This window comes from Rhincodon typus, chromosome 12 (genome assembly GCF_021869965.1).
Source record: "Rhincodon typus isolate 14 chromosome 12, sRhiTyp1.1, whole genome shotgun sequence".
NCBI lineage: Eukaryota > Metazoa > Chordata > Chondrichthyes > Orectolobiformes > Rhincodontidae > Rhincodon > Rhincodon typus.
Genome location: NC_063343.1, coordinates 12,128,615 through 12,143,526, shown reverse-complemented (window position 1 = coordinate 12,143,526; position 14,912 = coordinate 12,128,615). Strand labels below are relative to the sequence as shown.

At 42.7% G+C, this 14,912-nt stretch overlaps 2 protein-coding genes across 4 annotated transcripts in view; both read right to left on the bottom strand.

Moving 5' to 3' along the window:
• The window catches only part of LOC109912174 (serine/threonine-protein kinase 32B-like), an 860,354-nt gene that overhangs the window by 403,888 nt on the left and 441,554 nt on the right, over positions 1–14,912 (bottom strand). The gene's annotated exons all lie outside the window — the stretch shown is intronic.
• Positions 1–14,912, bottom strand: part of LOC109911296 (eukaryotic peptide chain release factor subunit 1) — a 59,454-nt gene that overhangs the window by 3,180 nt on the left and 41,362 nt on the right. For all 3 annotated transcript variants that reach the window (XM_048603660.1, XM_020510586.2, XM_048603662.1), the window contains 5 exons: positions 14,314–14,504; positions 7,943–8,072; positions 7,031–7,186; positions 6,826–6,890; positions 4,702–4,849 (listed from right to left, as the gene is read on the bottom strand). In XM_048603660.1, the coding sequence (XP_048459617.1) occupies positions 4,702–4,849; positions 6,826–6,890; positions 7,031–7,186; positions 7,943–8,072; positions 14,314–14,504 (690 nt within the window). The remainder of the gene's footprint in view (positions 1–4,701; positions 4,850–6,825; positions 6,891–7,030; positions 7,187–7,942; positions 8,073–14,313; positions 14,505–14,912) is intronic.

Here is a 14,912-nt window from a genome sequence, read left to right as displayed (position 1 = left end):
TAGTATTCTTACCTAGCTCCCCCAGTCAAGTCACACACTGTATTGTAATCTGTATTATTTCATGGTAAAAATCTGATTTTACACTGCTAAAGGAGATGAACTGTTAACTGGAATCAAAGACATACCTGTCAGAGTTCAGGAACAGAGTTTTTTTTCAAACCTGCAGCACAGTCTCAATTCATCCAGATCCAAAAGACTTGTGTGACAATACTATGGCTTTAAGAGGTTATTTTGTCCTTTTTTTGGAGAGGTTTTTAAGGTAGAGACACCAAACAATCTACCAGATCCATGACAGTAAACAGCTTGTGAAGCCTTGGGGTATTTTTTAAAAAGGTCAGAGAATAGAAGTAGCCTGGATGGGTGTGGTCAAGCTCTCATAGAACCAGGATTTTTAGTTTTTAGTTTTCAGCAGTTGTTGCCGGGGTCTCCGCAGGCTTGGAAGCTGCAGTAAATCTCTCCAGGCTGCTACACACTCAGAATTTTCTCTACATGCTTTTTTCCTCCTGGGCTACTTGAGTTGCACACGAGACAATCTGTTTTCTGAATTTGCCTTTTGCTAAGGGTGCGTTTATGGGATGTTACTATATTAGAACAGTTAATTAGTAATAGTTACTGTATCTTTTATTGTTAAGTTTTCCAATAGACTGAAATTATTCCTATTTCTTCTTTCTTTTGTTGTATTTTAACTACAATGATGAATAAAGTGTGTTTTGCTTTGAATCCGGTAGTTTGACCAATCAAATTGCATCTGGGATGCAACACCTTACATTTACCTTTAAAATAAGAAAAAGTTAGGGTCTAGATTATCTTCTCAATATTTTGAGGGGGTTTGGTTTGGTCTATAACACTTATCTGTTTGCAGTGTGCAGAATCAAAAACTAATGAACTCAACAACAACAAAACAGAAGTTGCTGCAAGCCCAGGAAATCTGGCAGCATCTGTTAAGAAAAAAATCAGTGTTGACATTTCAGGTCTGGTGACCCTTCCTCAGAACTAATGAGCTCAAGTTTGTTTTAAGGCTAGGTCAACACGGGCAGGGTTACAGAGTGGAAGGTAAGGGATAAGATTAGACAGTTTTGTCAGTTGTGGAAACCATTCCACTGTGAAATTCCAGTGAAGATCTGAGTTAATGCCCCAGTGAGGGTTTCTTTGTTGTAGCAGTATTGCCTGTATTTTCTAGAATTTAAAAGAATGAGAGGTAATCTCATTGTAACTTCCAGAATTCTTAAAAGGATAGACAGATAGATACACAAAGTATCCCTTGGCTACAATCCAGAACCTGGGTGTGCAGTCTCAGAATAAAGGGTAAGGCAAGGGTAAGACTGGATGAGGAGGAATTTCTTTACTCAGAGGGTGGTGAATCTTTGGAATTTTCTACTCCAGATGTCGTGGAGACTCAACGGGTATGTTCAAGACAGATGTATTGATGCTAATGACATCAAGGGACATGGGCATAGCAATGGGAAAGTGGTATTGAGGTGGATGACAAGTCTTCATCTCAAACGACACAGCAGGCTCAAGGAGCTGAATGGTCAACACCTGCTCCTGTGCTTTTAGAAATTCTGTCTTCATTTTTGTATCAGTGGCTGGAGGTCGGCTAACAAGGTGCCATTATTTAAGAAAGGTGGTAATGAAAAGCCAGGGAACAATAGGCTAGTGAGCCTGACGTCAGTGTTGGGTATATTGTAGGAGGGGCTTCTGAAGGATAGGATTTACATGTATTAGGAAAGGCAAGGATTGATTAGGTATAGTTAACATGGCTTTATGTGTGGGAAATCATGTCTCACTGACTTTTGAAGAAGTGACCAAGAAGATAGATGAAGGCAGAGTGGTGGACATTGTCTATATGGACTTCAGTAAAGCATTCGATAAGGTTCCAAATGGTGGGCTAGTTAGTAAGGTTAGATCACGTGAAATGTAGGCAAAGCTAGCCATCTGGATACAAAATTGGCTTGAAGGTAGGTGACAGAGGGTTATGGTGAAGGGTTGCTTTTCAGGGTGAAGGTCTGTGACCAGTAGTGTGCCACAAGGATTGGTGCTGGGTCCACTGCTTTTTGACATTAAATAAATCATTTAGATGTAAACACAGGAGGTATGGCTAGTAAGTTTGCGGATGACATCAAAATTAGTGGTGTCATTGACAGCGAAGGTGGTTACCTCACAGTACTTCAAGGGCCTTGATCAGACATGCAAATGGGCAGAGGAGTGGCAGGTGGAGTTTAATTTGGATAAATGAGAGGCGTTGCATTTTGGGAGTGAAAATTAGGGCTGAACAAAGACACCTTGGGATGCAGGTTCATAGTTCTTGAAAGTAGAGTTGCAGGTAGAGAGGGTGGTAAAGGTGGCGCTTGGCATGCTTGTCTTTATGGGTCAATGTGTTGAGTACAGGAGTTGGGAGGTCATGCTGTGACTGTACAGGACATTAGTTAGGCCACTTCTGGAAAACTGTGTTTAATTAATTCTGTTCTCCCTCCTATACAAAAGATGTTGTTAAACTTGAAAGGGTTCAGAAAAGATTTACAAGGAAGTTGCCAGGGTTGGAGAGCTTGAGCTATAGGGAGAGGCTGAATAGGCAGTGGCTATTTTCCCTGGAGTGCCAGAGGCTGAGGGGTGACCTTACAGAAGTTCATAAAATCATGAGGGGCATGGATAGGATGAATAGTCAAGGTGTTTTCTCCAGAGAAGCAAAGTTTAAAACTATAGGGCATAGGTTTAAGAGAGGGGAAAAATTTAAAAGGGACTTAAGGAGCAACTTTTTCACGCAGACAGTGGTATGCATATGGAATGAATTGCCAGAGGTGGTGGAGGATGCTAGTACAATTACAACATTTAAAAAGCATTTGGATGAGTATATGAATAGAAAGGGTTTAGAGGGATATGGGCCAAATGCTGGCAAATGAGACTAGATTAATTTAGGATAGCTGGTCAGCACAGATGGGTTGGACCAAGTGGTCTGTTTCCATGCTGTACGTCCCTATGACTTTATCTTAAATGGATGCATCACGTAACCTATCTTCAGCGCAATCTCTTATTTGTATATACACTCAACTATATGTCTTTGTCTGACTATAAAGGACCAGCAATATGGCATTTAGAGTCATAGAGATATACAGCTTAGAAACAGGCCCTTCAGCCCAACTCATCCACACCAACCAGGTTTCCTAAACTGAACTAGTCTCATTTATCTGCCTTTGGCCCATATCCTTTTAAACCTTTCCTATCCATATCCTGCCCAAATGTCTTTTAAATGTTTTAACTGTACCTGCCTCTACCACTTCCTCTGGCAGCTCATTCCATATATGCACAACCATCTGTAAATCTTTCGGATCCGGTAACACTTCCGTAGAACCACAGCCGAAACATCAAGTCTGATTCTCTTCACAGATGCTGCCAGATCTGCTGAGCTTTTCCAGCAACTTCGGTTTTTGTTTCTGATTTACAACATCCGCAGTTCTTTTGATATTCCTCTGTAAATCTTTCCCCTCTCACCTAAACCCTCTAGTTTTGGACTTCCGTCATCTGGGGAAAAGATCTTGGCAATTCACCTCATCTATGTCCCTCATGATTTTATAAACCTCAATACGATTACCCCTCAGCCTCCTACACTCCAGGAGAAAAAGTCCCAGCCTACCAGCCTCTCCTTGTAACTCAGACCCTCCAGTCTTGGTAACATGCTTTTTTGCACCCTTTCCAGTTTAATAACATCCTGCTACAGCGGGGCAACCTGAATTGTACACAGTACTCCAAATGTGGCCTCACCAATGTCTTGTACAGCTGTAACATGACATCTCAACTCCTGTACTCAGTGCTCTGATCGATGAAGACAAGCATGTCAAATGCCTTGTTCATCACCTTGTCTACCTCTGATGCCACTTTCAAGGAACCACGTACCTGCAACCCTAGGTCTCTCTGTTCAAAACCAGTCCCCAGGGCCCTACCATTACCTATGTTTAGTCCTGACCTGGTTTGTTTTGCCAAAATGCAACACACTGCATTTATCTAAAATAAACTCCTTCTGTCATTCCTCAGCCCACTGGCACAGTTGATCAAAATCCTGTTGTACTCTTAAATAACCTTCTTCACTATCCACTATTCCGCCAATTTTGGTCGCATCTGCAAACTTACAATGCCTCCTATATTCTCATCCAAATCCTTTACATAAATAACAAAAAACAGCACCGAGCCTTGTGGCACACTGCTAATCACAGGTCTCTGGTCTGCATAACAAATCCTCAATCAACCACCCTCTGTCTCCTAACGTCAAGCCCATTTTGTATCCAATTGGCTGACTCTCCCCAGATACCACGCAATCTAACTTTAATAACCAGTATATCATGCGATACCTTGTCGAAGGCCTTGCTGAAGTCCATGTAGACAACGTCTATCGCTCTTCCCTCATCTATCTTCTTGGTCATCTCTTCAAAAAACTCAATCAAGTTTGAGAGGCATGATTTCCCATGCATAAAGCCATGCTGACTATACCTGATCAGTCTTGCCTTTCCAAACGTACATAGATCCTGTGTCTGAGAATTCCCTCCCACTACTTACCCACCAATGACGTGAGGCTCACCAGTTTACTGCTTTTGGAAGTACAGATTAATAAATGGTGGATATTTTACACAATCTCTATGACATTATAATTAAACAGCAATAGTTGGTCAGTTGGCCATACAATTCACAGCTCAAACATGCAGCTCTTACCACCAATCCCACCAAAGCCTTTCACAAACTGAGATCCTTCTTGTGATTTGTCTGTGACGATCTCCAGAGTAGCTCCAAATTTTTTGTAGTTGTTGGCAAACCACTCCAGGAGGGGCATGCTTTCTATTAGTTCATGTTCCTGTCCAGTCTACATTTTTTTTTAAATAGAAGAAACAAAACCAAAATAAATTTTACCTTTTGCAACTTCAACTTTGTTACTCACTGAAATTTCAAAAGGATCATTTATCTGTACACTAATTAATGTAATTGCACCCACTTCAGTGCAGGGATTCGTGTGTCAAAAATGGCACACAAGATAAAGTGTCACAATCCAAAATATCTGTTCTTACCCATATGTACTCAAGTTCAAGGCAATATTTTAACAGGAAGAATAACTGAGACTCAACCCACAATGCCTTCATTTCAATTCAGTCAAGTGTCACTAACTTGAAACAATAATATCAATGTATGAAAAACAGCAGCAAATCTTAATTAATCCCATTCACAACTTATGTTCATTAGAATAAAATCTATTGTAGCACTAACAAATGTGAATAAGGTTTGAGTGAACACATTTAACTTGGTTACTCCATAGCAACCAGCAGACACGTCAAAAAAAAAATCAGGACAGCTGTGCACAAATCTCACACAGCTATCGAAGTACTTCACTCACAAGGCTAATCTTGTGTCAGAGAACAGAGTTATTTCTCTGGTCAAGAAGGCAAAGGAAAATTAAACTTAAGACAAGGTTCCTACTCAAAGGAGCATGTAAACAGTTACAAGGGAGTACAGAATTTGAATTGTGTTGAAAGGAGAGATATGGTGTTGAAGCAAGCTTTGAGCAAATGTAAATTGAGCCACGTTACAAGCTCCACCAATTATCTTAAATTGGTTGTTAGTGTAGCTATTTGCACACTCATGATTGGTCAGCAAGTGCTGAAAGTTGTTGGCAAACCACTCTAGGAGGGGCATGCTTTCTATCATGTTCCTGTCTATTCTATTTTGTTTCAAAATAGAAGAAATGTCTGAAAGTAGACTTTTTTTGGGTTTTGCAAGCATGGGCTGGTTGAGTTCAGTCTCTAATCTATGCATTATGAACAACCGAAGGAACATGCTGCTTGATCTGATCAGCCAATTGTTGGGCCTACGTACCTGGCATCACACTGGCACTGAATTTAAGATAATCAGTCGAGCTTGTACTGTGGCTCATTTACCCTTGCTAGAAGCGACATATATTCGTACACAGGGACCCGTTCTCTGCAAACAAAAGGAAGATGTTCAAGCCTTGCATTTTATTGAATTACTCAGGAGCTTTGGGAGCCTACATCTCCCACTGCTTTCTCCACAGCAGTGTCTCTGACAAAGTCAATTTGCCAACCAATCAGCTGTCTTTTCTCCTGTGCGCAAATTGTGGTTATCATTTGAAATTTAGCATTCCTTCTTTTGACCTGATAAGTGCAAGACAAAAAGTTTTGGCAATAGGTCTGACTTCACAGCAATATTCAGAAGAGTAGAAACCGAATGATGTGATTTGCTGTGAACTTCATTGTTCTATTGCCTGCTGGACATTGTTCAGCCAACTTTGCATTTCTCCAATTTGAATCTTTCAGTTAATCCCAAATTGATTTGCCTTCAACAGTCTAGGTCCCAAGTTCTTGAATTTTCTCTTTCTCACTGTCATCCTCTGGAATTGACTCCCTAAACCTCCTCACCTTTTTCTCTTCTCTTCTAAAACACTTCATAAAACCTACATCCTTGATCAAACATTTGGTCACCCATCCTAATGTCTCATCTTTGGCTCAATATCAATCTTTTTATGATGCATCAATAAAGCAGTTTGAAGGTGCACCTCAAAAGTGCTCTGTAAACAAATGTATGCTGTAATGTAGGCCGATCAATACCATTAGATAATTTACAAGCTCCAACATGACCACATCCTAAATGCAAAGAGAGAAAAGAAGTCTACACAAACTTTTCATAGGTGTCATGTTAAAGAAATCCCACAAACGACAGCCATTCTATTCAAACATCCCTAATTATAAGCAAGATCAAACTTTAGAAAATAAAGTCTCAAAGATTGCCTCTCACCCCGTTTGCTGCTGTTTTGTGCACAAAAAAAAGTACCTCTTTGTCCGTGAAATGGGATTTATCCTTCTCTTGTTCAGGAGTCAGGTACAAGATTTTCTCTTCTGGGAAATTAGAAGACAATTAATACACCTGCTTATCTCAAATACCAATTGTATTTTAACAATTACATCTAGTCTTAACTCCACTCTATGGAGCGTAAACATGACGCTGAAGAACCGACAGTGAAGAGATTTCCAAATACCTTCTGTGCCGTGACAGCGGAGAACATATCGCATTATGTCTAGATTTTCATAAACTATCAGGATTTCAACTGCACCCATCTCCAGTGCTTTCAATGTGTCATCCACTCCGAAGCAGTACTTTCCTGTATCCTGGCTGATTTCATCAAAATATCGCCCTAAATTTAAATTTAAAAGAAACTTATTTACTGTTTAAACCGAATGATCCAATAAGAGAGTGTAAGAACAGACACCAATGTAAGTAACAGAACCTTTCGAGCACAGTGGTTAGCACTGCTGCCTCACAGCGCCAGGGACCCGGGTTCGATTCCACCCTTGGGCGACTATCTGTGTGGAGTTTGCACATTCTCTCTGTGTCTGCGTGGGTTTCCTCCGGGTGCTCAGGTTTCCTCCCACAGTCCAAAAGATGTGCAAGCTAGATGGACAAGCTAAATTGCCCATAGTGTTCAGGGATGTGTAGATTAGTGGGTTGACGGATGGGTCTGGGTGGGATTGTCTGAGGGGCGGTGTGGACTTGTTGGGCCGAAGGGCCTGTTTCCACACTGTAGGAATTCTAAATCTCTTCTAAATCTTTTCCCTGGTTATTCTCCACTCAATCTTACCAGAAGTACCCCATACATATGGTGAGTAGGTGAGGGCAATACAATGTTCAGTGAGAGTTTATGATTACAGGAGGAACACCCACTGCCATATGGTCAGTAAAGGGCAGCCAACTCCTACTCAACTATCTCACTGCAGTCTGTAGAGCTTTTCAGTGGGAGAATTAACTGTCATGCTTTCTACACGATAGCGTCGTTACTGTCTATAATGTGCTCCGAGACATTCACAGACAGTGAAAGGTGTCATAAAATGTAAGTATTCTTTATAAAAGAAATCTAATACATTTGTAGAGAACCACAACCGGAATTTCTCACCTATTAGTTTCTTCTCCTGAATGAATTTCACACTGGACAAGACTTCAGCTGACAGTTCGATTGCTTGATTAAAACCATTCTCACCTCCATATGAGATGTCCACCAGTTTCAGTACTTTGCTTTGCAATCGCTGTGCACAAAAGCATAAAGAATTATGATGAGACAAGTATTTCCAGTAATCTAAGGAAAAATACACCATTGGGTACAACAGCACAGAAGTGGTATAGTCTCCCATTTCCAATCTACACTTGCATGGCTTTTAAATACCAAAAGAAATCCTAAGTAGTTATGAATCATGCAGGCAAGGTAGCTCAGACTGGATCTCGAGTGTGCCCAAACTCAGTGAAGTCACCTCCCACATGGTTCAAAGCTAGGAGTCTTCACAAGCACAAAAACTTGACATCATTTGTTTCCTTCATTTGCAAATAGCTCATGTTGCTGACAGCAGAATTTGATGATATGATTCAAGTTTCCTCCAGCATCAAGGAAGCACCAACAAGGATAGCCTCTTTCCGCACAAACTACAATTAGGACAATACGTATAAATCAAATAGAACAGAATGCTAGTTCTGAAGAATAGTCATACTGGACTCTAAACAATAACTCTGCTTCTCTCTTCACCATGCTGCCAGACTGGAGTTTCTCCAACATTTTCAATGTTTGCTACAAGATCATATTTCCAGAAGCTTCTGAACACGCTGCACTGTACAGACATTTTAGCTAAAGCTGACACAGAGGACTTGGAGATGAAAATAGAACAAAGAAATGCAGATTATGGAAATCTGAAGCAAAAACAGAAATTGCTAGAGAAACTCAGATCTGGCACATCTGTGGACAAAACTCACAGAGTTAATGTTTCAAGTCCAGTGACCCTTCTTCCGTAATGTTTCTGTACTAGGAGATGAGCAGTCTGTTTCCAGCCAGCTCTGAACAAAGGAAAGTAAAAGCTCATTATCTTAAAACAGGCTGTCATGCTTTTACAGTTACAACAACACTTCAAAATAGACCTTCTGATGGGGTAGGTAAAGCTACTGTTAGCTTAATGATTTTCCAATTAGTCCACTGAGATGGGCTATCAGCACCTTAAATACCTGACTTTGTCATGCAACTGAAGACAAAGCATGCTGAATTGCTTAAATATAGAATCCTGAGCTTCTAAGTTACTATTCGACCTTCTTAGGGAAAGCAGCACTCCAGGCCAAGTGTGCAGCCTGTCTCAGACCCTTCACTTGCTTCCAATTCTTGGCAAAAGAAAAGTCTACACTATCTGCAAGGAGGAAAATTACGGGGTCTAGTTCCCCAAGATAACCATTATTGCACAATGATCACTGGGTATTTGTAATTCATGTGAACTGATTTTAATAGCCATGTTTACAAAAAATTGTAATTTAGAACCTCTCCCTTTTTTTCCCAAATTTCCTGGGTGCTTATGTGCATGTACAATATTTTATGTACAGAAAGACATTTCCCCAGCATTCCAAATGTGTTGTTAATAACTCTTTCTTTGAATTCACCCTAAAAGGATTTTGCTGCAGATCTTTAAAAAGTTGGAATCCGAAAACTGGCATTTGGCTAACATCTTTCAGCCTAACACAGTAAAGCCTGAAGAAAAAGGAAATAATTAAAGCAAGCAACACCTTGCTGTTTCAGGCTTAAGGGAAAAACAATCATAATTTAAATTCACTCCCTATTGACCATGCCACTTGCCTTGGACAACAACTTGCTGAGGGATACAAGACCAGGAGCCGACTAGTCAGCCCCTCAAGTCTGTTCCACAGATCACGAGCAATCAGTAGTCCAACTTTAACAATCCTCCTTGGCCCCATTCTCCCTTTTATCTTTGGCTAGCAAATGGATTTAAAATTAATCAATTTCCTACTTTTTCGGAGAAATTGTTCTGCACTTCCATCACATTTGTCTGAAGCATTTCTTAATTTTCACCTGTATGGCCCAGTGCTGATTTTTTTATCGTCTTGCTCTGGATTCCCCAAGCAACGTAATGAGTTTCTCGCCAACCTGTTAATTTCTTTCAAAACCAAAACTCGCTGAAATCACTCCGTATCTGCCGTGGTGGTCAACAATGTGCAGTGTCTAGTTAGGTCAGAAGACCCAATCTGGCATTCTGTTGCATTTTCTGCAGAGAAAAGTTGGGCTTATTCTCAGCCAGATAGGCATTCCATTACTACTCAGCCCTCCGTCAGTCAGTCTCCAGAGATCATAACTGACAGATTTTATCCAAATGTCAGTGCCTGTTAACACTGACATTCTGATGACTCTGAAGTATACGACATATCTCACTCAATGTGTTGTTCCCAGAATTGTACACAGTACTCAAGGTGTAGTCTAACTAGAGTTTTGCATAGCTGTAATTAAACTTTTTTCCACTTGTATTGTAGCCCATTAACATTAGTGGTTAACCTTTCCATTAGTCTTTTCATCCATTTCTTGGAAGACTACATTACAGTTCTTCTTTGTCCCCTCTTGCGCATTCGAAGAACCCACGGCACCATGAAGTTCCCACAGTCATCTCCCGCCCATATGTATCCAAATAATATAATCTGTAGAAATGGAGATAGCCACAGTGGACTCCTGAGATCCCTGCTTTCCTCTACTCTACCCCGTAGTCACCCCTGCCTTATCAGGCCCCTCAAATCAATGTTCTACAAAGTGAACAAAATGGATTGGTTGGGGGTGGAAGAATTGAATTGTAGGGTTTACTTTCTAATGTGGGATAACAGATAGAAGACAGTGGTTTCGTCAAATGCTGTCTCCACCACCATGAGAAAAGTACACATGTCAGAAGACACAAGATGGGTTCATTTTAATTCTGAGACTAGTAGATCTTCGTAACCCAAAAAGTTAAGGAATTTGAAGCTAATGCAGATATTTCACAGCTCAACCATTAACTTGATGAATTATGTAATAGATCAAGGAATAAATGGTTGAACACCTTGTTTTCCTAAACACAAAATTTTGGTGAAAATCAAAATTCATAACACCTGTTGATGTTGAAAACATAATCAGCGTGAAGAGTCTGATAAGGAGAGTGAGGAAGTAAAGACATTTGCTTACAAAACGCATTAGGAATTCTGAGATAGCAAGAACTGCAGATGCTGGAGTCAGAGATAACACAGTGTGGAGCTGGAGGAACACAGCAGGCCAGGCAGCATCAGAAGAACAGGAAAGCTGACGTTTTGGATCGGGACCCTTCTTCAGAAATGGGGAGGGGGAGGGGAGCTCAAATAAATACAGGAGGGGTGGGGCTGGGGAAGGTAGGTGGGATCGTGATAGGTGAGTACATGGAGGCTGTGGTTGGGTTTGGTCAGTGAGGTGGGAGTGGGCAGATAGGTGGGAGAGAAGATGGACAGGTTGTGTCAGGTCAAGGAGCGGGGATGAGAGGGAGGGTTGGACATGGGATGAGGCTGGGGATCGGGAGATTTTGAAACTGGTAAAATCCACGTTTAGGCCATTGGGCTGTAGGCTCCCGAGGCGGAATATGAGGTGCTGCTCCTCCAATTTGCGGGTGGCGTCATTGTGACACTGGAGGAGGCCCAGAATGGACATGTCACCGAGGGAGTGGGAGGGGGAGTTAAAATGTTTTGCGACCGGAAGGTGTCATTGTTCGACCCACACAGAGCGCAGATGCTCTACAAAACCGTCACCGATGTAGAGGAGGCCACATCGGGTGCAGCGAATGCAGTAGAACAAGTTGACAGATGTGCAGGTCAAACCACCACTGATGTCGAAGGTTTTTTTTTGCCTTGAATGGAGGGGTGAGGGGAGGTGTAGGGGCAGGCATAGCACTTCCTGTGGTTGCAGGGATAGGTGCCAGGGTGGTAGGGTTAGTAGGGAGTGTGGAGCGGACAAGGGAGTTGCGGAGACAGCAGTCCCTACAAAACGCAGATAAGGGTGGGGAGAGAAATATATCTTTGGTTGTGGGGTCGACTGTCAGTTGCGGAAGAGGTGGAGAATGATACGTTGGATGCAGAGGTTGGTGGGGTGATAGGTCTTTATTTTTGCTTTTCTTGTGGGGGGAGGCGATGTGAGGGCAGAGGTGTGGAAACGGAAGAGATGCATTTGAGGGCATTTTCAACCACCAGAGGGGGTGAAGTTACGATCCTTGAAATAGGAGGACATCTGGGATGTGCGGGAGTGGAACGCCCCATCTTGGGAGTAGATGTGGTGGAGGCGGAGGATTTGGAGTAGGGGACTGCATTCTTGCAGGAAGGTGGGTGAGAGGAGGTGTAGTCTAGGTAGCTTTGGGAGTCAGTGGGCTTGAAATAGATGTTGGTTATGAGGCGGTCATCAGAGATGGAAACAGAGAGGTCCAGGAAGGAAAGAGAGGTATTGGAAATGGTCCAGGTGAATTTGAGGTTGGGGTGAAAGGCGTTTGTAAAGTTGATGAACTGTTCAAGCTCCTTGTGGGAGCACGAGGCAGTGCCAATACAGTCATCAATGAAGTGGAAGAAGTGGGGGATAGTGCCAGTGTAGCAGCGGAAGAGGGACTGTTCCACGTACCCTACGAAGAGGCAGGCATAGCTTGGGCCCATGCGGGTGCCCATACCACCTCCTTAGTTTGCAGGAAGTGGGAGGAGTTGAAGGAGAAGTTGTTAAGGGTAAGGACAAGTTCCGTTAAGTGGATGAGGATGTCGGTGGAGAGGGACTGGTCGAGCCTGCGGGACAGGAAGAAGCGGAGGGATTTTAAGCCATCCACATGGGGATACAAGTGTAGAGGAACTGGATGTCTGTAGTGAAGATGAGGCGCTGGGGGCCAGGGAATCGAAAGTCCTGGAGGAGGCAAAGGGCGTGGGCGGTGTCCTGGACATAGGTGGGGAGCTCCTGGACCAGGGCGAGAAAACAGAGTCAAGATAAGCGGAGATAAGTTCAGTGGGGCAGGAGCAGGCAGAGACAATGGGTCGGCAGGGCAGTTAGGTTTGTGGATTTTGGAAAGGAGCTAGAAACGGGTGGTGCGGGTTTGGGAAACCATGAGTTGGAGGCTGTGGGTGGGAGGTCGCCTGAGGTGATGAGGTTGTGAATGGTTTGACAGATGATGGTTTGGTGGTCAGGGGTGGGATCATGGTCGAGGGGTCAGTAGGAGGAGGTGTCAGAGAGTTGGCACCTGGCCTCAGCTACGTAAATGTCCGTGCGCCATACCACTAGTGCGCCTCCCTTATCCGCGGGTTTAATGGTGAGGTTAGGGTTGGAGCAGAGGGCTGCACATTCTGTGGGGGAGAAGTTGCAGTAAGTGAGAGGGGTGGAGGGGTTGAGGCAATCGATATGGCGACAGCAGTTGGAAATGAAGAGTTTGAGGGAGGGTAGGAGGCCTACCCTTAGGAATTCTGTCTGGATTCAAACCCAAATTCAAAATGAAAAGTAACTTTCCAAAGCAGTAGAACAAATCCATTCTTCATAGAATCCCTATAGTGCAGAGAGTCCATTGGGCCCATCAAGTGCACCAACCCTCTGAACAGCAACTTAGCCAGACCCACCCCTCAACCCTATCCCCGTAGCCCTGCATTCACCATGGCCAGTCAACTAGCTTCCACATCCCTGTACACTATGGGCAATTTAGTATGGCCAATCCTGTACCTTTAGACTGTTACCCTAGCACTAGACTTTGTGGTCATCAGAAAGCTCCTTCCTGCATTTACCATCTAGCCCTGTAGCAATTTTATAGTTTCTACAAGACCCCCTCATTCTTCTAAACTCCAGTGAATACAGACCTAACCGATCCAGTGCGTCTTCATAAAGCAACCCTACCATCCCAAGAATCATTCTGGTAAACCTTTGTTGCACTTCCTACGTAGTCAGAACATTCTTCCTCAGATAAGGAGACCAAAACTGCACACAATACTCCAGCTATGGTCTCCCCAAGGCTCTGTACAATTACAAGATGTCCCTGATCCTGTTCTCGAATCCTCTCGCTATGAAGGCCAAAATACCATTTGCCTTCTTCACTACCTGCTGCACCCACATATATACTTTCTGCAATTGGTGTACAAGGACACCCAGGTCATGCTGCACCTCCCTTTTCCTAATCTAGAGCCAAAGAATAATCCGTCCTCCTTTCTTTGATATCAAAGTGGAGAACCTCACATTTATCTGCACTATTCTTCATCTGCCATGCATTTGCCCATTCACTCAACTTGTCCAAATCACACTGAAACATCACCACATCCTTCTCAGTTCATCCTCTAATCCAACTTGGTCTCATCTGCAACTTGGAGATATTACATTTAGTTTCCTTGTCTAAACTTAATATACATGACTGTTTGGGTTCTGTATAAATAGTAGTATTTTGTGATTCGCAGTTTGGTAGGCAGTTCGATATACTTCCAATTCATTGAGCACACAATTAACATTTAGCTTACCGGATCAAACATGTCAGACTGGCTGAGCTCAGTTTTGAAATCAGCTGATCCAGCCAAGATTAGGCCTGCCACGTTCACCTTGTCGCTGCTGATGAAGAGCTGCACAGCTGTCTCTGCTACCTTCCGCACATAGTTGTGTCTCTTCTCCATTCTCAGGCGAGCAAAACGCAGAGCTGACTGACCTCCTCTGCCTTAAAACACAGAAATGTTTGGATTTGACAATCTGCTTCAAGGAAAGCTGCCCACAACCGACTAATCAAGAAACTGAAGAAAATGGAAATATTAAAAATGCACAAGACTTCATCTATACTTTTCCAACAATGATTTACTATGTAATGCAATGAGGCTACCCTGTTCATGGCACAAGGCTCAATAACTAACATTCAAATAAGTTAGCAATATCTTTAATTCTGGTTGTTAGCAGGAAGGAAGTTAGATGGGACACAAGACATTCCTGTTCTTCCTCAAATAATGTTCTGTAATCTTAAACTGCAGAATGGTAGGGCCTCAGTTTAATGCACTATCTGCGCAAAGACACCAATAACAATGCAGCATTCTCTCTGGAATAGCCTAGATCATCAAATTCAGACCCTAGTAAA